Source organism: Perna viridis, chromosome 2 (assembly GCF_037379345.1).
Source record: "Perna viridis isolate PV_CMFRI_1.1 ecotype Kerala chromosome 2, ASM3737934v1, whole genome shotgun sequence".
NCBI lineage: Eukaryota > Metazoa > Mollusca > Bivalvia > Mytilida > Mytilidae > Perna > Perna viridis.
The window spans coordinates 15,415,269-15,443,116 of NC_142446.1; the positions used below are offsets into that span (position 1 = coordinate 15,415,269).

Sequence of the window (27,848 nt, forward strand, 5' to 3'; positions counted from 1 at the left end):
AATAGACTCAAATTTAAGTACATCTCAAATCAACTTTGGTGTTTAAGAATATGGAGACAAAGGGCTATACCAATACAATTCTAAACTTAAGTTCATTAATTCTTTCACATACAACAAAGGGTACACTCCTACGAAAATCTCTTGATCTTGCTGCATACTCCTATTATAAAGTTGCCCTAATTTTCATTAGCTTGAATACTTTCTGCTCTGAATACGAATGTTTTAAAAGTTTTTACTTCCATAATTTTTTGCATAAATTTAAGCATTTTTTTTTCTTACATTAAATAAGTAAAATTATTGCAGAATTTCATAAAACAGACCAAGTCTTCCGTGACTAAATCATAGGCTAGCCTTCATAACAGGTTTCAGCGTCACATGTGTCCCATTTTTTTATTTTTTTATTTTATTTTATTTTAATTTATAGCTAGTTTTCATATTCTACAGCAACAATCAATAACTATATCTATAGAAATTGTAACACATCTCTGATAACTATGTTAAGTTCTACTCTACCAATGTATGTGTTTTTTATGTGTGTGTGTGTGTGTGTGATATAAAGAAGTCCTTACAAATAATCGCCACGAGCAATCAAAAGTTACAAAATTAGCATACAGCAAACTGAAAAAAAATAAAAGATAAAATAATGAACATATGAGTGTTGCTATTGGCTTTCCGAAGGCAAAAATCCGCTAAAACTACCCTACGAAGTACCTTGCTCTTAGAATATTAGCAATTAGAATGTGAAGATGTATAGGATTTTTTCCTTATTGTTGTGTCTTGCCTACAGTTGCTCTGTATATTATATGATAATGAATTATCAAATTATGATCACTAATTCCAAAGACGCCAAGATTTAACGTGGAACTTTTGCTGTATTTTAGGTCTTTGCGATAAACAAGTGATTTCCATATTTGATTATAAAGATTTTACTCAGAAAGTGTTATTTTCAAAAACAAGTAATTTTAAACTTCATGATCGACGTTCCAAAAAAATTGAGAGTGAAAATATAGAATTTATTTCACATATCTATATCAAAATTTATCACACAGGTTCATTGTTATCTCTATAATAACTATGTTGTTTAGTGGAGTCATAGTTGCTCATTTGGTTTCGTTTCTTTGTACGTGTTATTTTGGGTATTTCATGCTCTTTGTCAAGTCTCCGTGGGTTGCATTTGTTCTTATTTCTGCTAGAATCTTTGTTCCCTTGATAACTTCTTCCCTGACAGACTGGCAGAACTTTTAAATGTATCATTGGTTTTTTTTCTTTTTTATTGTCATTATTATTATTTTATGAATAAACAAAATCTCAAATTGATAGGATGCCTATTTTCGATTAACCATTTTGTCAGAGTCGTCATGGTGGATAAATTATTGTAATTGATGTCTAAATTGAGAAAAGTTAATAAGTCGAATAAGTGTAAGCTTCTTTCCATTCATACACAGCTTACATCAAAGACAAGAGTTTATCACCAAAGTATGTGTAAGGTTTGAATTGGTCGATGACCATAGATCACGGTCATTGACTTACCTGGTGGCTACCGTCGTCATCAGGTAATCTTGTGTGTACATGTCTGGACGTCAATAGTTTATTGACTTATACATTAGACATTTTTCTGGAATAAACACTGATCAATGTAATATAATGGATGGGGTCAAAGGATCAAATGATCCCAGGCAACAAGATCTAATAGTTCATTTGGAACAAATTAGAAGATTTTGGTTTTTAATCTGACTCTTTTGACAAACATCTTAAGGGAGACACTTTCCGTCCGTCCATTCACAAGGCAAGTGATTACTGAACATCCGACTTTTTTTTTGGTTTTGTTTTAATGCTGTAAGCCTGAATAGAAGGAAGCTAGCTTTCGTTTTTCATTGTTTAATATTTTAGAAAGGGAAATCTCCATATCAAGAGCTTTAGTGCAGTTTTTTATTACCATTTTATGCAACCGAAAAAAATATTGCGGTCGTATAATGGTATCATGCTGTCGTTGTCAGTAAACATTTCATATCCAGACAATAATTTGGGTATAATTGTATTTATTACCTAATTATAAGATTTTATCTAGTTCATTAAATATACACATATTTTTCTCTATTTTCAAAATTTATTCAGGACAGGGCGATCTATTGCACTGTCGATGTACTATTGCACTGACCCCATAATGACCTTTATCTAAGCCTTTTGATTGGTTGAACTTTTTTAAGCGCTTCATTGAATTGGAATTTACACACAAAAAACTCGTGTGCAAAAATGTAGATGTGACTCTCGTCTGCCAATTCGTAAACATGGAGCGGTCAATTTCCTATTTCTAGTCGAATGGTTGTCTCTTTGACATATTCCCCATTTCAATTCTTCATTATATCTCAGAGACAAATTAGGTAATAAAACAGTTATTAAATGGGTTGGATGCAATAGACCAGAGTATTTGTCCTGAGGTACTGAGAATGATCAAGTGTTCTATTGCACGAGGCCAACATCCAACCCATTTAATAACTGTATAATATTATTATGAAATTATACCACTAGGGTTTTTACTTTAACTATTTAGGAATTGGGGGTCAAAAACAAGCATTTTCCTGATGTCCGGGCAATAACTAAAAATGTGTAATATTGTACCACAAAGTGCCACGCCAACAAAGGAAGGCTGGGAATAATGTGATGGTTGTGACATGTACTGTTTATGCATGAGGGGCTAGAAAAAAGCTTTTTTGCAATGTCTGGGAAAAAAAGCTTAATAGAAGTGAAGTGAGAAAATAACCTGATTGAATGTGAATGGATTTCTTAAATTGTGGCATAAGGTGTCCTACTACAAAAGAAGGCTGTAATAGTTGATGTCGGACGATTAGTTGAGTACAAGTGAAATTATCTCTTTGAAATTGGACTACAAGATGTCCTACTACTAAAGAGTTGCTGGGATTTATTTTTTGGGGTTGACTTGGACTGATAGGGAATCAGGGCCAAAAAAAGGACCAGAAACAAGAAATGTTATGTTGTACAGATAATAATTTGAGTAGAGGTTAATGGATTTGAAATTGAACCACACGGTGCCATATCCCAAAAGAAAGGCCGGGAATTGATTTTAGGAGATTACTTATTGAGGAATAAGGTGCATTTTCGGACACATCAAATTCTTTTTTCTTAGGCAAATATTTATTTGTAATCAAATTCAGAGCTGCATCAAGCTTGAATGGTGTACCATTTTTGCCCCCATCTGCTCAGGATTCGACATCTGCGGTCGTATCAAGCTCCGCCGTATGAAGCATTTTACTGAAAAATATATTTACAAGCTTATGGAAATTAAGCATTGAATAAAAAAATTAAATTAGTCATATGAAAGGACATTATCAAAGAAACTTCATACCTTTTAGCTTGCTTGACCGAAGGGCCATGTGAGTTATTGTCATCACTTGGGGCTCGTCGTCGTCTTCAACAATTTTTCAACTCTTCTTCTCTGAAAGTACTGGATCAATTAGAACCAAACTTAGTATGAATGTTTCTTATGGTATTCAGAAAATAACTGATGTAGGGATTTTTTGATGCGTCAAATAGCATGGCCGCCGTTACTAAAAATGGAACAAAGATGGTCAGACAACTTTTTTGCGTAATTATCCAAAAGTGGTCAGCATGATAAGATCATCAATGGTCAAACTTTCGTATAGATCTGTTGGGCCATTTTGAAAGTTCATCTCAGTAAGTACTGGATCAATTAGAACCAAACCTAGTATGAATGTTTCTGATGGTATTCTGAATAGAACTGATATGTGGATTTTTTAATCGTCAAATAACATGGCCGCCATTACTAAAAATTGAACATCGAGGGTCAGACAAGATTTTTGCGTATTTATCCAAAAAGTAGTCAGCATGATAAGGTCATCAGTGGTCCAACTTTCGTTTCGTGTAAATCTGTTTTGCATCATTTTATGTTATTTATTTTAGAAAAAAAATCTTAGAAAATACAGGACAGAATTCAATTGTTTGTTTGTTTGTTGGGGTTTAACGTCCGAGCAGCAATATTTCAGCTATATTCAGACGATGAACATGAAATTGATGATAAAATGAACATGAAATGATGATGAAATGAAAGAGGGATGGGACACAAGGACAATAGGGTCGACAAATTTTGATTGCCACTGGAAATAGGGAGAGATGGGTAGGGTCGGGCAATTTAGCCTTCTGTGTCGGAGCTGTATGGTTCCTACTCCTATCGAATACCACAGTAGGGTTCTTTAACGTGCGAGGAACGTGGCATCTTTCCCAACACGGTGCACCACTATGGTTTGCGGTCAGGTTTTCCGTATTATAGCCTGACAACCCCAGCATGTAACACGCCAGGGGTACCCCATTCCACCACCTGGGGCACACAACCCAGTTGCTCTGTGGGCACAGCGCCTTAGCCCCCGGCTTGGGTTCTAAGCACTATTTAGTCGCCTTATACGACAAGCTTAGTGCTGCTGCAGGCTTATTCTTTTAACACCCGGATCTGCACGGGGCGGACAGAATTCAAGGAAAGTTGATTTTATTGTTCCTTAGGTATGAGTGTTAGGAATTTTAATCTAAGAAAAAAACACGACCGCTTTGTCAAAAAAATTAATGTTGCTTATCAAGGCTGGTTAGCGATTCAGGCTCTTTTTAGCCTATAGTTTTTTAATGTTGACCAATGTCTTGTGTCACATGATTTAATGTTTGTTTTAATTAAATGACTGACCATGTAGCAACTTTGGTGTTGATATGTGGTATGGACATATTCATGTACTGCATATTAGAATTATCGAACCAAATATCACCTCTACATACTTATTTTTTAAACTATGTTAGTAACAGATTGTGTGTTATATATGACCATGTAGCGTCATCACAAAAGCGTCATCATTAGACTCTTTTGAAGAATTTCGTTGTCCACTTGGAATCTACAAGATATTTCATTGCATTCACGGATTTACAATTTTAATTTCGATTTATTTTTTAATGTCCTGTCATGAGTTAAAGTTTAAAGAGTAATCAAGGGAACCAAGGTTATAGCGGTAATGAAAAGAATGCAATCCAGTCCAGGGACAAAGACCAGACATGGAAAACAGACATACACAAAAGTAACTAAAATCATAAATACAAAGTAACAAAAGCAAATGAGCAACTCGGTTCCACTAAAAACTGGGAGCATGGACCGGTAAGGTAAGCGTCTTCTGCTTTCTAGAAACACCAGCCGAGTTGCTCATAAAAAATCAAGTCAGGGGTAGACAAACGAGGAAAGGAAAACTATGACCCGTTGAATAAATCAGTTTTCATGGTGCAGATGGATACACCATAATGATCCATGATGACGACCATAAAACTTCTGTAGTAATCATGTATTAAAAAACTTTCATTTATTCTTATTTGAAAAAAAGACATGAGAAGAACGTAGAATGCGGAATACAGATGTGAACACGTAAAAGTCCATGAACTTCTTTTAAATCAAGAAAAACGTTTGAAATTACCAGTTAACTATTCTGTTATCCTTTATTGCTATTCGTCATCTATTCTTTTTATGTAAAACTTTTGGGTTTGAAACAAAGGATTGTAGTGATCTTTCAGCCTTTTGAAATTTAAAATAATCTGTTTTTTTTTTCTAAAACTCTCTTGTGTGGGATTTAAGATTTGAAAACCTTTAATACGTTTAAATGAAGATTGTCTTTGTGAAACCAGGTCGCTCGGGACTTCTAATGAATGTGAACTTTTGATACAACTTTTTCACTTTAAGCTATCTGTTTGTTTAGAAGACACTGAATGTTTATTTCATTTTTGGTCTGATCATTTCTCTCCACATTTTAATTACTATAAGCGTATTGATTTTTTAAAGAAACTTTATTATTTCTTTCACCATCAATACGTGATCTGGTCAGACACATGATTGATCGATCTAGCTAGTTCTGATAGGGGTTATTAATGCCCTTTGGACAAAAGCATGTCCAGTAAGTAGCCTTTGGTGGTCACATTTGAAGTAGTTATTGACGAAGGTCAAGTCAGGTTGTATTCAAGTGTCGAAGATGAATAAAAATTATTGTTATTATGATATGTGCATGTTAAGTGAAACGAAAACATAAATTGTTTGTTGCATTAAGGTTAAAAAAAGTCAATGGTACTGGTCGCACTAAAATATTAGCATAAATATGCATACATGCAGCTAAAAGAAACAGTGTCGGTCTACATTTAAATTTTATTGGAGAAAGCCACGATAAAATTCATCCATTACACCACATTTAAGAAGATTAAAAAAGCATGATTATTGTACGCTGACAGGCCTCTACAGACTTATTAGTAGATATTGAATGTTATTTTCCTGGAATTTCCAGTTTTAAAATTGTGATGGACAGTTAAAGCTTTTCTCCAGAAAACCAATAAAATATTGGCATGGATTGGCCAAAGAAAATGTTCTTGGGCTGAAATACATTTATTATCTTAAATTGAGAAAAATTCTAATTATTGGAAATCCAGACTTTGAAATGAACCAAGGACAGGTCAATACAGCTCCATAATCAGAAAAAAAGAACTGAAAGCATCAAAGACATTTCATGTCACAACAGATAAAAGTATGGCCTTATATTTCTTATTAAACTTCGTCTTTATTATTTTGTATTGTAATGCTGTTTGCATGTTGCACAGTTAAAAACAACATATGACTTTTAGCTAAATAATGCAGTGGACAATGTGCGAACAATCTATGGAATAAATCGAGATACACTATGGATAGTCTTAATCTTGGAGTAAAAGCATTTTAGCAGAATATTTATTATAAACAACGTACGTGATAACATCACTGACAAAGTAATACTTCTTCTTATAAAACTCTTCTTATATATAGTAAACAAAAATACTTCTTTGAAATAAGCAGGTCCGAAAAACCAATGAAGTGCAGTATTTCTTAGACAATCTAGTGTGCACTTATGATAACAAAATTTTCCCTGTTATAAGAAGTTGAATGGACGCCATATTTTGTATAAAAGAATGAGTGTTGTATAGAAATTGACACAATATGTACTTACGATTATTTTCCTCCTGGATTGTAACTTTTATTGTCAATTAAATTTATATATAAACCTGCACATGGTCATTTTGAGGTTTCGATTTTATAACGATAAAAATAAAATTGTATTTTACTTGGCTACACTTACAAGTAGCTATTTCATATTGATTTTTACGTAACGGTTTAAGAAATACGATTGGTAATAAACCATACAAGATGTCCTCAATTCCCAGCTTTCACAATTATGTCTTCGCTGTGAGATTTAAAGTATCTCATTAAGGCTTGACAATCTTCCATCTTCTTGTCACACTATTTCAACTATTACTGAACTCTCACATTATATTTAAAATTCAAGTATACCGAATGAATATCACTATAACAGATTCCTGCTCTAAAAGTGACATGAACGGCCCGGGATTCTCTACGTAATATGTAATTTTGAAATTAAATCTAATAATTTCTACAATAATTTAAGTTTTAATACTGGTTTAGAAACTGAGTTTACAAAGTGTTTCTTCTTTTGAGTTTTTTTTTATAATCTATGATCTTTTCTAAATGGTAAAATTATAAAGAAAAATACATTTTGTTTTCTATGCAGCGTTTAAAAAAATCGCTGCAGGTGCATGATAGTTGAAAGGCTGGGAAAATTTTAAAGTCCATATCAGGTAAAATATTAATATTTTTTTTAAATGGCATTTTTTTCATTTAGATTAAGTAGACGAAACCCATTTATAATGACCTGCTATAAAGTTTTTTTTATGGTATTCACTAATGGTTGAATGGACAAAGTTTATAATGACAACTGACCATTTGTACTGACCACCTGAAGCATGGCTTTAAAATGCATTTTATTTATGACTGGTCAGGGAACATGGTTGACTATTGTTCGTTAATTGTGGCAGAATATTTTTTGTGAACATTAATTTTAATGAGATTGAATGACCACGGTCAAAGGGTCCAGGTGAATTCATTTAACCAACTCTTATTATTTGTCCAGCGGTCAATTCACAAAGTCTGGGAAATATTTAATTTTGTTTCCTGTGAAAAAAAACCCAATTTAAATACATTTTCTATACATTTTGTTAGGATGATTTTTGTGCAGGTTAAAGATTTCTTATAAGTCGTGTAATAATATTGCGCTGTCGTCGTCGTCCGAATACATCTAGTTTCATGCAATACTTTGAGTATTTTTTGATTGATCATAATTCACTTAAACAATCAGATTCTATATAACAATTGGATTGTTGGATCATCCTACTTTTTTTAGGAATTGAAGGCCAAAAACAAGCTTTTCTGAAACTTAACTATATGAATTAATTGCAAGTGAGTGTTTCTCTATGAAACTGTAACACAATTTTCCGTTCCTCATAGGTCAGGCTTTGGTTTATTGAAAGGTTCTGTCCAACAGTTTGAGTAAACATGTATTATTTCGTACCATACTACAAAAATCAGGTCTTGGTTGATTTTAGTGGTTATTGGCCTAGCTATATATGAAATAAATGACAAAAAATGCAAGCAACATTAACAAAAAAATTTGATGAACTCATTTCTGCATTCTGAACTATCTAGTAAAAGTAAACTGTTTAACACATTAATTCAGGTCGGAAACCTATGGAGAGTCAATTAATTTTAAAAAAAAAAAAGCATTCCGCATTAAACATCTTTTCTGGTGGTATGTTTTGCCTAGACCTGTTTCATTTTGCAACCTTTGTTGTTGTATCAAGCTATTTAATTTCAAGGGCATCTATGATGAAGAAACAAACTTTACATTCCAAAATGTGGGAAGACTTATAAAATACTGAGTAATTTCAAACTGTAATTCATACTGCAGTTACAAAACATATAAAATTTAATTTGTTTCTTTGCCTTTTTTTTAAAATTTTTATTTATTTATTTATTTATTTATTTATTTATTTATTTGTTTTGGTTTTTGTTTGGTTTGTTTGTTTTTACTTTCTTTCCGGTATCTTCGGATATATGTATACTGGTTTCTGAACTATTCAATAATGAAACTGTGCATAACTTTAAATATTCTCTAAAGCCTCAATTTCAATAAGTGTATTCATAAACTGACAATACTGTAAATGCACTTTTATTCTTGAACATCAATTTTCGTAGTTGTCAATGATTGACTATTTGGTAATCATTCGAATTATTGGTTTCACAGAAACAACGAAAATTGGTACCTCGTCAACACAAGTAGAGTATATGTAGCATAAGTTTACGCAGAAGAAAGATTGCTGAATGAATTTTAAAACTAAAAAAATGCTTTTAAGTACTTCCCATCTCCTTATTTGTGTGCCTTTCGGAATTACCTTCAATCGTGCTTTTTTTGGTATACATGTACACACGCATGTATTAGATTTTTTGCCAGAAATCAATGGAGATAATTTTTTCTCCACCTTTTTTAACAAGATTTCTCATTAGTTAACCACCCGTTTTTAACATCTTCGATTCTTGCTTTTCCTTGACAAGTCTTAAATGAAAACTTGCTCAGTCGCATTTTTGTTGGTTTGTATTCAGATTAGTTACGACAAATATATCAACTGCAACATTTACTGTCTATGGTGCTGCTGCCGAACATTATTTTTCCACACATTAATTAATTGGTAGATAAAAGAATTGAGAGTATCTGGTCATGTCGAAGTTCAATTACAGCTGTACCACAACAGAACACGTTACGAGTATGTTCATCACCATGTATTTCATATAGTTAAATGAAAGTCATTTTCATACACATACATTTCTAAATATTCTTTTTTTTTTGTCGAATTTATGAAAACTTTCGACTTAACAACTGACTTTTTTCAATAAATTGTATTTAGATATATTTAAGATATCCAATATCATTGTTAACTTACAATTGTTTTATTGTTGATGTCGGAGATTTAATCTCGGGTTAGTCGAGGTCAGCTATGGTCTTTCTCCTTTTGACACCAGCTGACCCCATGGTGACACTACTGTCCAGTGTACATGGGAACTTTATTGTTTGAATAATGGTAAAAAATATGAGTTGTTGATTAGCGTTAGCAGGTGCCAAAGAGGCATCTCAGGCCAATGGACAATTGTACTGACCAATCAGGGTGACCCGACTTGTTTATAAGTCTCACGAGCTTACCCTGGTTTATCACTACTTTATCATCAAAGTAAATGGATGCAATATTGTACATATTTAGGATACTTAAAATCCTTCCATGGCTTTCTAAATTAATTATGACGACTAACAATGATCCTCAATTCGACTCCATTCATTTTAAAGGTAAGTAGTTTCTGTAACAAAAAAACTTTTTACAAGATATGAATGATGAATGGTAGCCCTATGCATAACCTTCAATGTGGAAGGGCGTAATGGGCAGATGTTAGTTTACAAGAAGAAGTTATGTCAGTTAAAATTTTGTCTACAAATTTCAAAATACCTAAAATACTAAGGGTTCGGTCCTTGTATTGCACATGGTATAACCACTCAATGATGGGTTTGGCTTCCAATTTCGAAATTTTGGGTTTTGAATACTTCTTGTATACAACTGACATTTGGATTTAGATCTTCCTATATATTTGACTATTATGCGGCTGATGAGAGGTTACTCATTGAAACACGTGTACAGCATATCTAGATTTGCAATATATTGATATTTTATTATTGATATTTTTGTATTTGATTTGAATAAGCAAAACATAAGTTAAATTATTGATATGGGTTGAAATGGTAATATTTTAATTCTTGTATAAGTCTCTTCTATTAAAACTTTAATAGGGAAAATGTACTCCATCTTGCAGTAAATAAGAATAGTGAGCAATTTTTGGTCAATTCCTTTAATCAAATTTTCAAAATATTGATTTGAACAAAGATTGATCTGTGTTATTAAGTCGCCTAATGAATATAGAAGGGAGAATTTATTCCTACAATGACAGACGAGACGGACACCTCTATTTCTCAACTGCCATTTGTCACGACGAAATCTTGACATGTTTGCCCATAGAATAGTTTAGAATCACAGTTCGATTTTTTTTATTTATTTGAAAGGATTTTGGAGGCATTATTTATTTCAACTGGCGTTTTTTGTCACTTCTAACTGTTGTATAGTGCCTCAAGTGCACTCCACAACCTACATGAGTAAGTCTTATCTCGTTAGGAGTTTTAATGCCAGTCATTGATCTTAGTAAGGTGAGATCAAAAGATTAGAATAAAAGTGGATTAATCATGTGTAAGTTTGGCCTGGACAATTCCTTAATCAATACAGTACCTGTCAAATAAAAGGATTATATACAAAGCTTCTGAATCAAAGAATATTGCATATTATAGGTTATTAGGGACTCATCCCGAAGAATTAACAATACGATCGGAAACTTATTGCTTTCACTGTTTTTTACCTTCAGTTATGTCTTTTGATATTTATAATCTAATTACTTAGAATCTGGTCAATAAACAGGGAAGTAATTGTGGATCTACTTTTGCAACCGCATCAACTTTGAATCCAAATGTGTCGTTCAGTTTCACGTAGTGCAGCGTTTTTTTTCTGCACAATTCTTGTTTGTCAAGTTCGTCTACTAATCGGCAAATAAAGTTGAGACCTCATTTTTTAAAATATTTTTTTCCTATTTTAGTGGAACAGGAAAATGATCTTCTTGTATGTGGAGAATGCCAAACCAGCTTTCCACTGCAAGACATACTTAAGTTTATAAGACACAAGATCAATCGCTGCAGTAAGGATGGGGAAACTAACAACCCTGAGAATGATGACGATGACCACGAAGCTACAGATATGTGTAGCATTAGTCGCAAGCGCACCAGTATATCAGCACCTATATCTAGAAAGGAGTCGCTTGAAGCCAGACTTTCGCCTCTTCTTGAAAATGCTGACATCAAAGAGAGAGATGATCTTCCAATGGATGAAGACATCAAACCATCACGTCCTCCACTTAAATTAAAACAAGACGCTGAATCTAACACAACCCAGACAGGTTAGTTACTATTCTTTTCATGCAATTGGCTGCTTCTACTACGCGCTAACATTTGTAGGTATAAAATTTACCTGTGCAAATTTCTTTATATCTTCCATGTCTTATAAATATTTCAAAATCTTCAAATTTAAGAAAATTTGTCCGTGTTCTATTTTTACTCTTAAGTGTTCGGTGATTTTGAATATGCATATAATTGGGTAATGCGCATCATTCATTAATGGTTAGGCAGGAGTCAGAAAGACAAAAAGAAGAAATGAAAATTGATTTGAAAGTCTTATTATATATCAGCAATTATATTTCAGTACTGACGTCAGATGAATAATTTATGGGTTGTGTTTTTTTTTTCAAGAGTCAATGGACGAAAATGGTCTGTCATTTTTTTTATTTGTATGTAATGTTTTCTCGCAAGACGTCTTCAGAAGTTCAGGGAGGTCTTTTGACATTGCGTATGTACTTAACCCGATTTAGTTCAATCTTTCGTTTTACTATGTGTATAAGTAGCAATCTTATATGCAGATTTTTATAAGTGTATATATTCAACTTTCATTTGTGAACAGAATTAAACTGTCACAAAACTCGGCATTGCACTTAATCAAATGGGTTCAAAACGCTTGTTTCAAAAATATTAAAATTAGTATAATCAAAAATCAACCATTCAACTAACACTTTTCCATTTAGAACAAAATATTTTCGGGACAAATACGAGTTGCACATTTACATTATGTGAAAAAGAATTTTAAAGAAAGTTTATTGATAATCCATTCAGTACATTTAGAGGAGTTGGGAAACAGTCGACCAATTAAGTCATTCAGATGGAAAAACAGCATCAAGTGATGAAAAATGTGTGAAAGTTATCATTAAATTTCACGCAGCAGTTTAAAAGGAGTTGTGGATTAGAATATGGTTATCCTTGGGCGACAAATGATGTTTTTTTTTGGTTTTGTACAAGAAAATCCAAAAAAGTCATTCAGATGAGAAAAAAACAGAATAGGAAGTACACTATGGTATCATGTGATGTTTCTTTTTGTTTGTTTGTTGGGGTTTAACGCCCGAGCAGAGATATTTCAGCTATATTCAGGCGATGAACGTGAAGTGGATGATAAAATGAACATGAAATGATAATGAAATGAAAAATGGAATGGAACACAAAGGATAATGGGGTCGACAAATTTTGATTGCCACTGGAAATAGGGAGAGGTGGGTAGAGTCGGGCAATTTAGCCTCCTGTGGCGGAGCCCTATGGTTCCTACTCTGGGAGAATACCACAGTAGGGTTTTTTTTAACGTGAGAGGAACGTGGCATCTTTCCCAACACGGTGCACCATTATGGTTTGCGGTCAGGTTTTCCGTATTATAGCCTGACAACCCCAGCATGTAACATACCAGGGGTACCCCATTCCACCACCTGGGGCACACAACCCAGGTGCTAAGTTGCTAGTTGCCCCCGGCTGATGTTCTGAGCACTATTTAGTCGCCTTTTATGACAAGCTTAGAGCTGTTGCAGGCCTATTCTTTTGACACTCGGACCTGCACAGGTCGTATAAAGAATGTGTATATATTTTATCAAATTATATTCAGCAGTTTTAGAGGAATTGATGATTAAAACTATGGACGAACGGACAGTATGATCACTATATACCTCCTGAGCAGGGTTATAAAAATCAGATAGTATATAACTATTTTATGAATGAAATTTTTGTTCCAATGTAATGTTTACATAATTTAAAATGTGTGTATGTCAAAGATTTTTTTAATTGACAATGGATTGCTAAGAAAATGGTTTTTAAGTTCCCTGACAAAACAACCAAATTTTGCACAAAATAAAAACATATCTCCCCTTTTCAATGAATTTCAATGTTTTCTAAGTAATTCATTTCTCTCTTATCTTTGCAGTTAATAAATAATCAAAATTCAACTTTTAGAAAGGATGCTTTTGTGATATTAAATTGATGGCAATTTAAAAACAACACGCAATTTGTCATATGCCACCCACTGCTTGGGTTTGCATGGACACCTTCTTGAAAATTAAATTTAATTACAAAAGGAAATAAACAGTACAGTTTATTACTTACCACTGCAACATCAACACTAACACCCCTGACCAGTTAATGTCGTAAGATTTCTTTTGACTTGGTACCTTGCCGTTTTAAAAGTATGAATAGGGTGCAAATGCAATAGAAGTTAAACGAATATCGGTTCACACTATGTATAATGAGTTACCTTGTCATACATATTACATTTATAAGTGGATTGATTGATTGTTGATTATTGGGGTTTCACGTCCGAGCAACAATATTTCAACTATATTCAGACGATGAACATGAAATGGATGATAAAATGAACATGAAATAAAAAAGGATGGGACACAAGGATAATAGGGCGACAAATTTTGATTGTCACTAGAAAAAAGGAGGGATGGGTAAGGTCGGGCAATTTAGCCTGCTGTGGCGGAGCGCAAAGGTTCCAATTCCTATCGAATACCACAGCAGGATTCTTTAACGTGCGAGGAACGTTACATGTTTCCCAGCACGGTGCACCACTATGGTTTGCGGTCAGGTTTTCCGTATTATAGCCTGACAACCCCAGCATGTAACACGCCAGGGGTACCCCATTCCACCACCTGGGCCACACATCCCAGTTGCTCTGTGGACAGAGCGCCTAGCCCCCGGCTATGTTTCTGAGCACTATTAAGTCGACATTTACGACAAGCTTAGCGCTGCTGCAGGCCAATTCTGTTGACACCTGACCTGCACGGGGCCATTTATAAGTGGTGGAAAAGTGTCAATATGGGGCCAGAACCACACATTTTCCTGATGTCCGAACAATAACTTGAATAAGAATGCAAAAATGAATGTTTGTACTAAAAGATGCTATTCTTAAAAAGGAAAGCTTGTATTAATTTGGGGCGTTGTGACTTGAACCGTCTATTAAGAAGAACCAAATACGTAGGATTAATTGAACATGAAGTGATAGAGTAATCAAGGGAACCAAGGTTATAGCGGGAATCAAAAGAACATAATCCAGGGACAAAGACCAGACATGGAAAACAGACATTCACTACAAAGAACATAAAGTAACTAAAATAATACATACAAAGTAACAAAAGTAAATGAACAACTCGGACTCCACTAAAAACTGGGAGCATGGACCAGGTGCACCGGTAGGGTAAGCGTCCTCTGCTTTTCTATGATTGATTGTTGATTGTTGGGGTTTAACGTCCGAGCAGCAATATTTCAGCTATATTCAGACGATGAACATGAAACGGATGATAAAATGAACATGAAATGATGATGAAATGAAAAACGGGATGGGACACAAAGACAGTAGGGTCGACAAATTTTGATTGCCACTAGAAAAAGGGAGGGATGGGTAAGGTCGGACAATTTAGCCTCCTGTGGCGGAGCGCAAAGGTTCCTACTCCTATCGAATACCACAGTAGGGTTCTTTAACGTGCGAGGAACGTGGCATCTTTCCCAACACGGTGCACCACTATGGTTTGCGGTCAGGTTTTCCGTATTATAGCCTGACAACCCCAGCATGTAACATGCCAGGGGTACCCCATTCCACCACCTGGGGCACACATCCCAGTTGCTCTGTGGGCAGAGCGCCTAGCCCCCAGCTAGGTTTCTGAGCACTATTTAGTCGCCTTTTACGACAAGCTTAGCGCTGCTGCAGGCCTATTCTTTTGACACCTGGACCTGCACGGGGCCTGCTTTTCTAGAAACACCCGCCGAGTTGCTCATAAAAAGTCAAGTCCGGGGTAGACAAACGAGGAAATGAAAACTATGACCCGTTGAATACATCAGTTTTCATGGTGCTGATGGATACACCATAACGATCCACGAGTTCATGATGACGACCATAAAACTTCTGTAGTGGTACCCCGCCATGAATGGTGAAAAATGAGGAATGGCAAAACGTTCAAAATGGCCTTACTCGAAACCTACATTTTGGATTTTGTTGAAATTTTAACTTGATTTGTATTTTGTGATACTTAACAACTGTATAAAATTTCATCGATTCGTTCTCGTTTTTACCTTGAAATCGTCCGGGGACTGATACGGACGAACACACGACGTTTTGAAGGATATCGCATAATACCTCGTCACTTCGGGTGTGGGATATAAAAAGGGCAAGAATGAGCAATTTCTTTATTTGCAGACAATACCGATAGTAAAAGTGACTGAATGAAAATTGTACCACAAGGTGCCACACCACCAAGAAAATGCTGGAATTGATTTTTTGGAGTTGTGGCTTGAACTAATTAGGAAAGAGGAGTCTTGAAGAGGTTAAAACATGCATTTCTTAATGTCCAGATAATACCGTGGGTAAAAATGAATACATGTCTTTAAAATTGTACTACAAGGTGCCACACCACCAAGAGAATGCTGGAATTGATTTTTGGAGTTGTGGCTTGAACTAATTAGGAAAGAGGAGTCTTGAAGAGGTTAAAACAAGCATTTCTTAATGTCCAGATAATACTGTGGGTAAAAATGAATACATGTCTTTAAAATTGTACTACAAGGTGCCATACCATCAAAGGAAGGAAGGCGGGGGTTTATTTGGTTAGGTTTTGACATTAACTATAAATCGGGGACCAAAAAAGAGACTTCGATTTAGTCAAATTTGTATCGTGCTGCAAATGTTTATTCTCAATCCAATTAAAGAGCCATACCAAGCTTGATAGGTAGGTCCATACGTATCCCAGTTGTTCAGGGTTTCGCCTGTTAGGTCGTATCAAGCTCTCACTCACAAATTTAAATTTGTCCAGGAACTTTTCACTGAATACAGAGTAAATTCATACATGAATTCCTTGAAAATACAAATTTGCATTTCTTATAATTTGTTGTTTATCTGAACACTACTTTGATAATGACCAATGAAATACGACAACATATATAGAATGAATTGACACTTTTGCTAATTGTCTCAATACACTATTTGAATGGAGGAAGACTTAAATCACCACTGTATATGTAATCTTCACACCATTCTAAATTTCTTTTTAATTATTAAGGTTATATTTTCATTAAATTGAATTTGCTCAATACAGTAGGTCCAACTATTGTTTTGACAATGTAAATAAGAAATAAATTCCCCTTAAGTACAAACCTATAAGTTGAAAAGCATATAGAAAAGCTCGAGTGAACACTCTATCCGAGGATGCCGACTTAAAAAATACAATGCTTTACTTACATTTTGCAAGACGGGAAGTCTCTATTTTAATGGTTATGATTTGAGATTCAAGTTGATAGAAAGTGATAACGGAAGGAACATGTACCATATGTTGTTATGTAATCATGTATACTTCCGGTTGTTTTTGGAAAATGGTTTATTGTGTGGTACTCATTTAAAAAGGCAAACGATGGTCATTTTTAACAACTTTAAGATAAACAAAACAATCTTGCAATAAACTGTCGTCATAGCACGACAGCATTGATTGATTAATCTGTACCCTTTAACAAAGAAGCTACTTAGACTGGCTTTTAACATCCCCCAAATGTTTTGGTGGTGTATAGGAACCACTCAGGTGATGTCTGTTCGTCTAACAACATATCTTGGAAAAGCAGCTCCTCCTAATCCACTAAATAGATTTTGATAATATTTAAATTAGAAAGCAAAGTATCTACTTAAATGTTTTATATGTTAAACAGTTTTCAGGGCAATTCCTCCTGCACTGTTGAATGGATTTTATTATACTTTATAGAAAAGTTAGGCATTATTATGTAGAAATGCATAAATGAAGTTAATTAATGTTAGGTCAGTGTAAGGGTAGATTACCTAAAATTAACATTAGAGTCCATTTAATTCGGGGTTATTTTCTTAATGAGATTGCTAACAGTATCTCTAGTTCATTAATTAGATTTGTTATTTTATAGCATGTGTCAGTTTTATAAACTTTTATAAACTCTAAAACATTAAGGCAATGTATATTGAATCATTAAACTACGAGGAATAATTTTACCTCCAGAACTTTTTTTCGCAACATTTTATTTGTTGAGCTTTTATAAGCAGACGCCACTAATAATACATAAAAAATAGCTTCCACTCATTATCACATAAAAACTAAAAGGAAAGTTCTGTTGCAAAACTTTCTCTGATTTTTCTTGTTGCACTTGCAAATAATCCCGTTCGAGTCTGTTGTAGGAAAGAATGCCACTTAGAAGTTATAAATAATGAACCTTCATAATGGACGTTGGGAAATGGGGGCAATAATTACAGCTTTGATTTCCAGCGGCAGCAATCAATTGCTGTGCAAAAAAGGATTTATCCCGATGACGGAAGTCTTGTTGTTCCACCCTTGTCAATAATCGTTCATGGTTTGAGTTTTTACAGGCAAATTTTGATTATATTAAATTTGCTCTTTAGAAATTAATTGCATAATTTGAAAGATTCCAGCGGGGTGGAAGTTACATGTCAAAAGACCGATCTATTTAAGGATTTTTCTGTGTAGGTATTGGCTGAATTCTGGTTAAAGCAGACCACTATTTAGATTTGGCTTTCCTGCTTATATGTTGCTGCCAATAAATTTTCATGTTCAGTGAAATTCATGCTGGGCATAGTTTAGGACGACCGGATTTTCAGCTACGCTTTGACAGTCAAACCAATAGTTCCATACAATAAAAAGGTCATTTGTCTGAAAGGAAGTAAATTGACGAAGTATATCTTGTGTTTCAATACTTTAAGATTTTTAGGTGAGAGGAGTAGAATAGTAAAATGATATATTGCTAAACACGCCTTTTTATACTGTAACTTAAAAAAATACTGAAGCCAAAACAGCAGGGGTTCACAAAATAATACTAAGTTTGAATAAAATAAAATAATATAAATTAATAAAACGAGTAGATTTAAATGTACAGCGTGTTTCTTTGCTGTTTTATCCCATTATCGCGGAAGTAGCATGATGTATTTTAATCTATTCATATTGTGTAAAAATGTATTATGCATTTATTGCTAAAAGAACTTATACTTTATATATATTTGTAAGAGTAATCAAGGGAACCAAGGTTTTAGCGGTAATCAAAAGAATGCAATCTAGGGACAAAGACCAGACTTGAAAAACAGATATACAAAACAAAGTAACTAAAATCATACATACAAAGTAGCAAAAGCAAATGAGCACCTCGGCCTCCACTAAAAACTGGGAGCATGGACCAGGTGCACCGGTAAAGTAAGTGTCCTCTGCTTTTCTAGAAATACCCGCCGAGTTGCTCATAAAAAGTCAAGTCAGGGGTAGACAAACGAGGAAAGGAAAACTATGACCCGTTGAATAAATCAGTTTTCATGGTGCAGATGGATACACCATAATGATCCACGAGTTCATGATGACGACCATAAACTTTCTTTAGTGATGACTTCAATCTTGCAGCAACATAACCCTCTTCCAGAAGCCTATTTGTTAGAGTTCTAGCGCGATACAAAAAGTCTGCGTAGTTTAGGCAAGCTCTGGCTCTGGCACAACGGATGAGTTGTGATATGAACACTCCATATGCAGGTGCTGAAGGGATAGTGCCACAGATGAAAGGAAAGTTGACAATTCTGAATGAAAAGTCATCACGTTTGTCGTAAAGTTTAGTCAATAGTTTTCCTTTACAATCGATTTCTAAGTGTATGTCAAGATATGAGGCTGACCTTACAGTGTCTGTGGTATCCTTTACCTCAAGTTCTCTTGGGTAGATGCGATGTATTAAATCCCTGAAATTAGGATTGTTTCAAGATAATACGTCATCTATATAGATCTAGCCAAACGATATTCTTTCTTTCGGATCAAATCAGCTATAGTCATCCTCATAAGAGTGCAGGAATATGTCAGCAAAAGGAGCACAATTTGTTCCCATTGGAATGCCGACCGTTTGTTGAAAAACACGTCCACCACACTGGACAAATATGTTGTCGATTAAAAATTCCAGCAATTTGTAAACATCTTCCTGTTTATATTTGCAAGATGATTTGGATTATTTCTTACAAAGTATGAGGAATCTGTACCAAGAACTATATATTTGTATCTAGGTGTACCATCTTATTTTTGGGAAAAACAACGATGTATGATGCTTTTAAGTCGGGATTTTAACTGAGTATGGGGAGTAGAAGTATACAGTGTTGAAAAATCATAGGTTTTAATGCTATTATATTCAGATAATAGTCTTGAACTGATTGTCCCCAAAAGATCTTTCGAATTTTTCAGGATCCACATTGAATTAATACCACTACGGTAGTAACAAGTGTTGTGGTAGGACTGCAGACCCTCTTTGACAGTTGTGAGTATAGAAGTTAAAAGTTTTGAAAGAGGTTTGGTGGTACATTTTGCAGATCCAGCAATGAAACGTTGTTTGTATGGATTCTTGTGGAGTTTAGGAATCCAGTACATAGACGGTAAATCACAATCATCGTCCTTGGTAGAAAGACCAAAAGAGAATAGCAGAGATTTATGGTTTTCCACTCTCTTCTTTGGAGAGTGTGGTAGCAGTATAAGTCTTATCACTGCTATTATTTTCTACGTCTACCTCTGATAATAAGCATTTGAAGTAAAACGTTTTGCAGACAAAAACAAAGTTGTTTTTGGGCTTTGTCTGCTGGTACGACAACATATTTGTCATGTATAGTAGACAATGTTTTTTGCTACATCGGTGTCTTTGAAAACTGATGTAGCTTTGGCACTCATTGACCTACTTAAAACTTTCTTTCGTATCAAAATTAAAGACATCACGGCCTATAATCACTCTGACAGAGAATCAATGTCTTCGTGTTCTCGTTTTATCCATTTTCTTGCATAGTCCTCGACGGCATCCATAAGAACTTTAAAGTTATAATTCACAGATTCGTTGTCGTTGATGGTTAAATTTCCGGTAACGGCGCGACCAGAAGGACCATATTTGAATGGACAGTTTTTGCAAGAACAGGCAGGTGGTTTAGCCTTGAGTCCTCAATCTCGAGGTTCTGCAATGGCCTTTTGTAATTGAAAATTTTTGATGCAATGGGTGAAGTATAGGAATATGAAATAATTGGTATGGATTTGTCTTTGAAATATGGGGGAATTTGTTGGTGACGTTTTTGTGATGGAGGATGTTAGCCAAAATAATTGCATCTATACCTTTGTTGACAAATGGTAGTGGAAGAATTGATCATTTTTCTTCATCTTGACTTTTTACACAAACTGGTTTAAAGAGTCTGTGGAAACCAATATCCAAAATGATGGCAACCAATAAGATTGTATAATGATGAGGTGGGGTCAGAAACAGTAGTGTCAAGACTTGTTTTGTAAAGGGAGTGTAGTAGAGTGAGATGTACGAGTTGTTATTTCATCTTTATAGTCCCGGTGACACATTTAGAATGGACACAAGCTTGGCTTAAATTGTATCTGTATGTATGTTTCATGAGTACTGACTCTTTATGAAACCTAAGCCTAGTTATAATCAAGATACTTCTGCAAAATGGACTCATTCTAGAATAAAATGCATGAATTGTGAGAAATGATAAAATAAACATGAAAAAAGTTCACGCTTGATCCCGTTAGTATAAGATAATTGACCTAAAGGAAGTCATGGTGACCAGAGGCATTACATAAACTATACAACTTCCTTCATCGAGATAGGTCAACTTGGTCTATTTCGTTCTACTGACAACTTAATCGCCAGGAAAAACATATTTCATCCTCGCACACATTTTGTATTTATTAGATAAAAATAAGCAGCTTGAAGTGTGCAATTATTGTGCTGTGTAAATGACTATGTACATATTTCTGCATCTCCAGCAAGGAAAACTAATATGATTTGCCATGAAGATTTAACTGTCATTGAGTATTTCTTGATGTTAAGTAAATTTAATTTTCCTAGAGTTCGTCAAGACATGCAAATTGAATTTGATTCTAATGAAACAGATTGTCACATCTACATTTTAGGTTTGTTTAAAAATCCTTTATGGTTGCAGAAATGCATCGATTGTTTCATTTATTGACGATCTGTAGAATTTTCAAAATAGATTGCTAACTTAGAAAGAAATTTGAGTTGCATGTAATGATGCTTCGAATGCAAATTTAGAAATTGTACATTCAATTTAATATATTTCTGTCATGTTGGAATGGAATGTATATTTACTTTGACTTACTGGTCGTTTTGGCAATGACCAAACGATCGCTTTCAGTATTGAATTAAGGTCATTTTGAGAGTTTTAAAAAAGTAACTTGCCCTCATCTGCCGTAAGCTATTCTTTTAATAGAGTTAAAAATTAAATTTGCTATTTCGGTGCCGTCTCTGAAGTGTTGATTTGTTTGTTTGTTTGTTGGGGTTTAACGTCCGAGCAGCAATATTTCAGCTATACTGAAGTGTTGAATATGATTATATGTGCCTCTTATAGTTGTGCATCAGTAAGTTATCTCATACCTTAAATTAAGTTTAAATTTGAAATTTTCTACGGAATTTAATGGTAATCGCATTTTTTGTACATTTATTTGTGTTCAAGTTGAATTTTAAGTTATAATAACGCATATTCAAATTGTTTTTTCAGGTTAAAGATCATTACAGATTACACTTCTAATGATAGTATCTTTTTAATCTGAGCTTAGGTTTTGGATTAAGAATGTTTAAAGTAAAGTGATAAAACGTATGTTTTCACTGTTAGAACTGTGGTCATTTGGAGCATTTGAAACTTATAATATATATTTAAATATAATCCCCAGATACTTGGGCAATATTATTTTAACCACTGTCTAAAAAATAACTATTGAAATATTCTGACGCCAAGGAAAGATTGATGAATTTGATAATTTAAAGATCGGACAATTAAACTGTCATATTCATCATTAAAGCGTGAACAAATTGTACAATTTTAAAGATGAATTATATACTGTTATGAACTGCATAAATTTTCTCCAAAACATGATGAACAGTCATCGATTTTAACACCGCCTGTTTGATATGAAAGTGGTCATTAAAATCTGTCCATACGTATCAGAGTCAAATAATGTTGGTTTTAAGCCATGACATTGGTCACTGCACGACTTTTCTTCGTCATGCCATGCCATTCTCTATAACACGAGCTCTTTGTATTCTTTAGTGACCTATTACACTCAATTTTGAGTCATTTGTCGTAAAATATTGCTCTCATTATTTGTAATAACTGCATCATGTATAGTTATAACTTAATTTGAGATAGGAATAAAAGACCTCCGTAGTATTGTTACTCCAAGAATAGTTACAACATCAGATATTTAATGTCCATACTTTAATGATTCCCGAAAGAATTTTTATAAGCTATTATTTCAAAGGAATAAGCAGGGTCTGATAAGGCGTTGTTTCATACTGAAAATTAATGTTGAACATCTTGGTGTTTCCTGAGGAGATGTGCTGCAATATGCATGAAAAATATCATTATATTGTATCAAATAACATTTTTCTGGAATCACCTGAAGATTCTAGTGACTTTAAACTATGTTTAAATGTAATAAGAAAATGAAATCTGAACTACAAATGCTTCCAGCTCAGCAGTTGTTACGCACCACGAACGGTTTATGAGATGTCAGGAATTAATAAAAGTAAAGAATAAACATGACATAATATGGCCCTTTGTGTTGATATTAATGATATTTCGCCATTTTGCTATGGCTCCTCATGTTCTTAAATGACTTGACCTGTCACATTCGCACACCTCTTAACATTTGGTTTATGCTGATGTGGATATATGAAGCGGCATTTTATGGTTTTTCGTGCCTCTTAAAACCTGTAACAACCTTATGGTATTAATAAGACATTGCGCTACTTTGAATACAGTAATTCATAAAATAACCTTGGCGTTATGTACCTTAAATGGGGTTTTCAGCGCTTACGTTTTTTCCATTGTTCTTTACTAGACTTTGGTTTTCTATACGCCTGGGTTTTGTTCGTCTTAAGTCTTCAAATTATTAACATGTTTATTATTTGTTTGAATTTATATTTCAATACATATAGCATCACAAAGGAATTTTGCGTAGTGTCTATTCAACTTTCCACCTGGTTTACGTTTGCTGAGAGGTTTATCAGTATGAAAAATGAATTTTATCTGATTGACAAAAATAGGAATCGCCCCAGACAGAATATGTGTGGTATTGCTGCTGCACCTGTTACTCAACATTTCACAAGTTGCGCAACCAATAGCCATCCCTTGCCCTGGATGTAATCTTCTAATTAGTTGCAACAGAGTCTGTAGTCTGGAAATGATATCAGCAACCTCAAGTTAAGATTTCATGCCCTCATATTCTACATTCTATTGCTGAATTATCTTACCTATGCTGCTGGTTATATTATTAACTTCAGTGAGAATAGAGATTTCTGAAAATTTTTCTTTGTCAGTTTGAAAGCACAGGTCTTGTAATTTACTTCCTCGGGTTAGAAACTTGGTTTTTGATTGCCAGAGGAAAGAAATGTTTTTGCTTTTAGACGACTACATTTAATGTGCGTTATAAGATTTTCTGTGTTTGGCTATTGGATGCATTGCTGCATTATATAACCCAGTATGCCAATTGATCACGTCCAGGCACTAATGAAGAAAGATGTGGTAATAATTATCCGACATGGACTTGTATTTACGCATGCGTAATTGACTTGCTATCGATTTGAGGAATCTTAGGAAGTGACCCTAGGAAGTCGCTAGTGTGACTAAATTTTAACATTTTATGAACGTTGCATAATCCTGACACACAAAAAATGCCCTAATATACAATATACAGAATTATCTTTGGTTGGAAACAGAATGTTACACTAAAATGGCTTTATGCTTTGATGTTAATGATAAAAGGATTCACACATTGGAAAATAAAACTATTTGATAACGAATGGATGCAACTGACAGTGTTTAATATAATATCTAAGTTGTTGATCATTTGATAAATCTGACAAGAATCCTCATAAAAATGCTTTTACTAGTGTTGATTCGTAAGATATTCTCTTTCTTTTTTTGTGCCTATCATGCAAACAAAATAGGTGTGATTTACTGTCGCTTGATGAAAAAGGGTTCTGATTTAACGGAATAGGCTATTATTCAACTGACCATTTCAATAGATATTATGTAAAGCTATGTAAAACTAAGAATTGCGGATTTCTATCAAATTTCATCCGATTTAAGATCTGCACACCAATGCAGTGACATGTCACATTAACATAGTAACAAGTTAATATTGTGTAATATTGGTCTTGAGATCAAAATGTCAGATTGATGTGTATTTTTGTCGAAGTTTTAATAGCCTTTAATGGACTTGTGAAAAATCGGTTTTGTTGTAAATGGGCTTACAGTACATTAATCAAGAAAGGGAAGAGTTCATTACATTGGGTCATTCGAGGTCAACTCAGATGTTTGTTTTTTCTTTTTATCTTGTAATAAGTTGCATCATGTGACAATGTAGGTCAACAGCTTATATTGATCCTCGGACACATCTGTTTTAAGCATCGCTAACTCTGCAAAATCTTTAGTCCCCGTTGAGAGGCAAATGTCCTTTGCAATGAAAATAACATACTCGTATTCGTTTGGCTTGTTTTAATTTTATAGCGTATTTATTGTTACCGGACTTAATAGACCCGGGCACTGGGTTTTAAACTCGTCAAATTTATTGATCTACGCATAAAATACACAATTTATTTACCAAGTTTGACCTTACGAATGTAAACTAGCCGGGGTTGTCTGTCGCTATAGTAATAGGTCTATATTGTCTGAAAACTAGCCAATGGCTAAACAATCTAACGTAACACGGAAAGAATTTTATACCTTTGTGTCAAGTGTCGATTACCTGAGTACATTTATGTCCATAATACACCTGAATTCTTTTTGTGAATATTACGTCATTTCTATCCACGTAGGTGTTAGCAATCTAGAATAGAATGGACACGAGATCGTTTGTGGTTACATGTCTCATTTTAACAAATAAGCAGCTGAAAATATCCGAGTCATGAATTGGTTTTAAATCATCTTCAATATGAAAATGTAAATCAGAAATAATTTGTATAGCTAGGTCATACATTACACCTATATGATGAATAATACATTTGATCTCGAATATTTGTCCTTGCAGGCTAAACAGACATGTATGTTATATTTTATGTAGTGATAGATTACATAACCTTGCTTTAAATGATGTTTAAACAAGCTCATATACGCATAAGGTCATGATTATAATCAACAACAATATGTTAGCGTTGAAAAGAGCAGTTTCCATAATCATCTGTTGTGATGACCAGCGTCATAACAAATGACCACTTGACCTACATATCCGGTTGTTAAGAGATCATTTTGGGATTGGCTAACCGAGAAAGTTGTCCTTAGACTGAGGTCATTTTTTCTTAACGCCAGGTCATTATGTTTTCAATTATTTATAGCTACCTTAATCAGTAGTAAAGTTTAAGTACAATTTAAGATAATAATACACCTTGGTCGAGTGACTGTAGAAACAGTTAATTTTTATGGTTGAAGAATCACAAAGTTATAACGTATGTCCGTGAAAAGAATCTTGTCAAACAGGTGGATCACTTGTGATACTATCGACTTTACTCTGTGCCCCCATAATCGAAACATGGCATATCTTATTTAATATTTAGGTTTTGGTGGTCACTTTTCACGTTATGTCAACAGAACCATCAAGGTGACCATGTTACTGCCCGATATTACTGAGCTATTACCTCATTTCAGAATCGTGTTTACTGATACGCTTATGAAACACTTATTTGTACTGATTCCCTTCGGTAACCGAAATATCAATTTGTTATCAATACTTTGTAGTATTCATTATACAGTACCATCTGATGATGGAGTGATGCAGGACCTAATTAAGAAACATATGGGCTATCTATATCTCATGGTCATTTAAACAATGACCTGGTTGTGTGGGTTATTGACCGTTCTTTGGCGGTGTTCCAGATACACAAGAGGCACTTACTGGAATAGAATAAATGTAAATAACCTTTTTCTATGTTATTAAATAAACATTTGATGTACATAGATTGAATAAATTAAAGCTCTGGCAATTAAACCGCTTCGATGATTTTAGATAATGAACTGGATATTTTAACTTAGATCACTACATCCTTTTCGTCATTTTAAAAAAAATCCAATGGTCATATATACGGCCAGTCATGGCATTGACATGTCGGTTAATGACACCACCTTTTTACTTTATTACTGTTAAATGCAGACAACATATATATGGTCACTTCTGTCGGTTAGTTTTGTTATTTATGCCCTCATGACGGACTGTCTACATGGTCTGATGGTAATAGTCATTTATGATAATTATTATTCAAGTATTCACTTTTTGTAGAATGCTTGTCAATGTTTATAAAAGTAAGTTTTAATTTGTAGAAAAAAAAACCTTTAAAAATGTTCAGGGGGTGAACATTGATATGACCAAATACTAACCCCAGCTTGAGGACATTTTCTATAAGATAACGTTATCATTCAAATTAGGGATTTCATTTAAAGGCCATCGAATGCCATGAGATTGAAAGGTGTTCATCTCGTAGATTTTCTAAAAACACTCGCAGAAGTTATCATTGTGTAATATTTTTCCCATAGTCATGCTATATTAGCTCCTAGTGTAGCGGATTACTGTCACCGTAATTAGTCTACCTGAAAATGATATTACCAGTGTTCTCCTCCACTACATATAAACATCCTTTGTCCAAACAGTCAACCTTTTACATTTCGCTAAACAAACTTTTTTGTGTAATAGAAAACATAATTTTGACACCACGAAGAATGAAATACGATTCTGATTAGGGTTTCATAATAATATTCATGGCTATTTTTTGTCCAGTGCCAGCTGCCAGTATGTAAAATAGGCTTGGTTAATAATCTGGTGTGTCGGACAGCTGTCGTTGTTAGTTACACAATAACATGCTTCTGGCATTATGCACCCCCTAACGACT

At 34.2% G+C, this 27,848-nt stretch overlaps 1 protein-coding gene and 1 long non-coding RNA gene across 5 annotated transcripts in view; one reads left to right on the forward strand and one right to left on the reverse strand.

The window, feature by feature from the left end:
• Window positions 1-27,848, forward strand: part of LOC148623794 (BCL11 transcription factor A-like) — a 41,719-nt gene that overhangs the window by 7,031 nt on the left and 6,840 nt on the right. The window contains exon 2 of the mRNA XM_088565901.1: window positions 11,609-11,965. Within this exon, the coding sequence (XP_088422027.1) occupies window positions 11,609-11,965 (357 nt within the window). The remainder of the gene's footprint in view (window positions 1-11,608; window positions 11,966-27,848) is intronic.
• LOC148623795 (uncharacterized) lies at window positions 3,141-17,241 on the reverse strand. 4 transcript variants are annotated; one of them, XR_015919502.1, is made up of 4 exons: window positions 17,161-17,231; window positions 16,640-16,745; window positions 3,365-3,454; window positions 3,141-3,270 (listed from the first exon to the last, which is right to left on the reverse strand). It is a non-coding gene; the product is annotated as an uncharacterized LOC148623795 (long non-coding RNA). The 4 variants fall into 4 exon arrangements; XR_015919503.1 differs by having other exon boundaries at window positions 16,640-16,776; window positions 17,161-17,223; XR_015919501.1 differs by lacking the exon at window positions 16,640-16,745 and having other exon boundaries at window positions 17,161-17,241.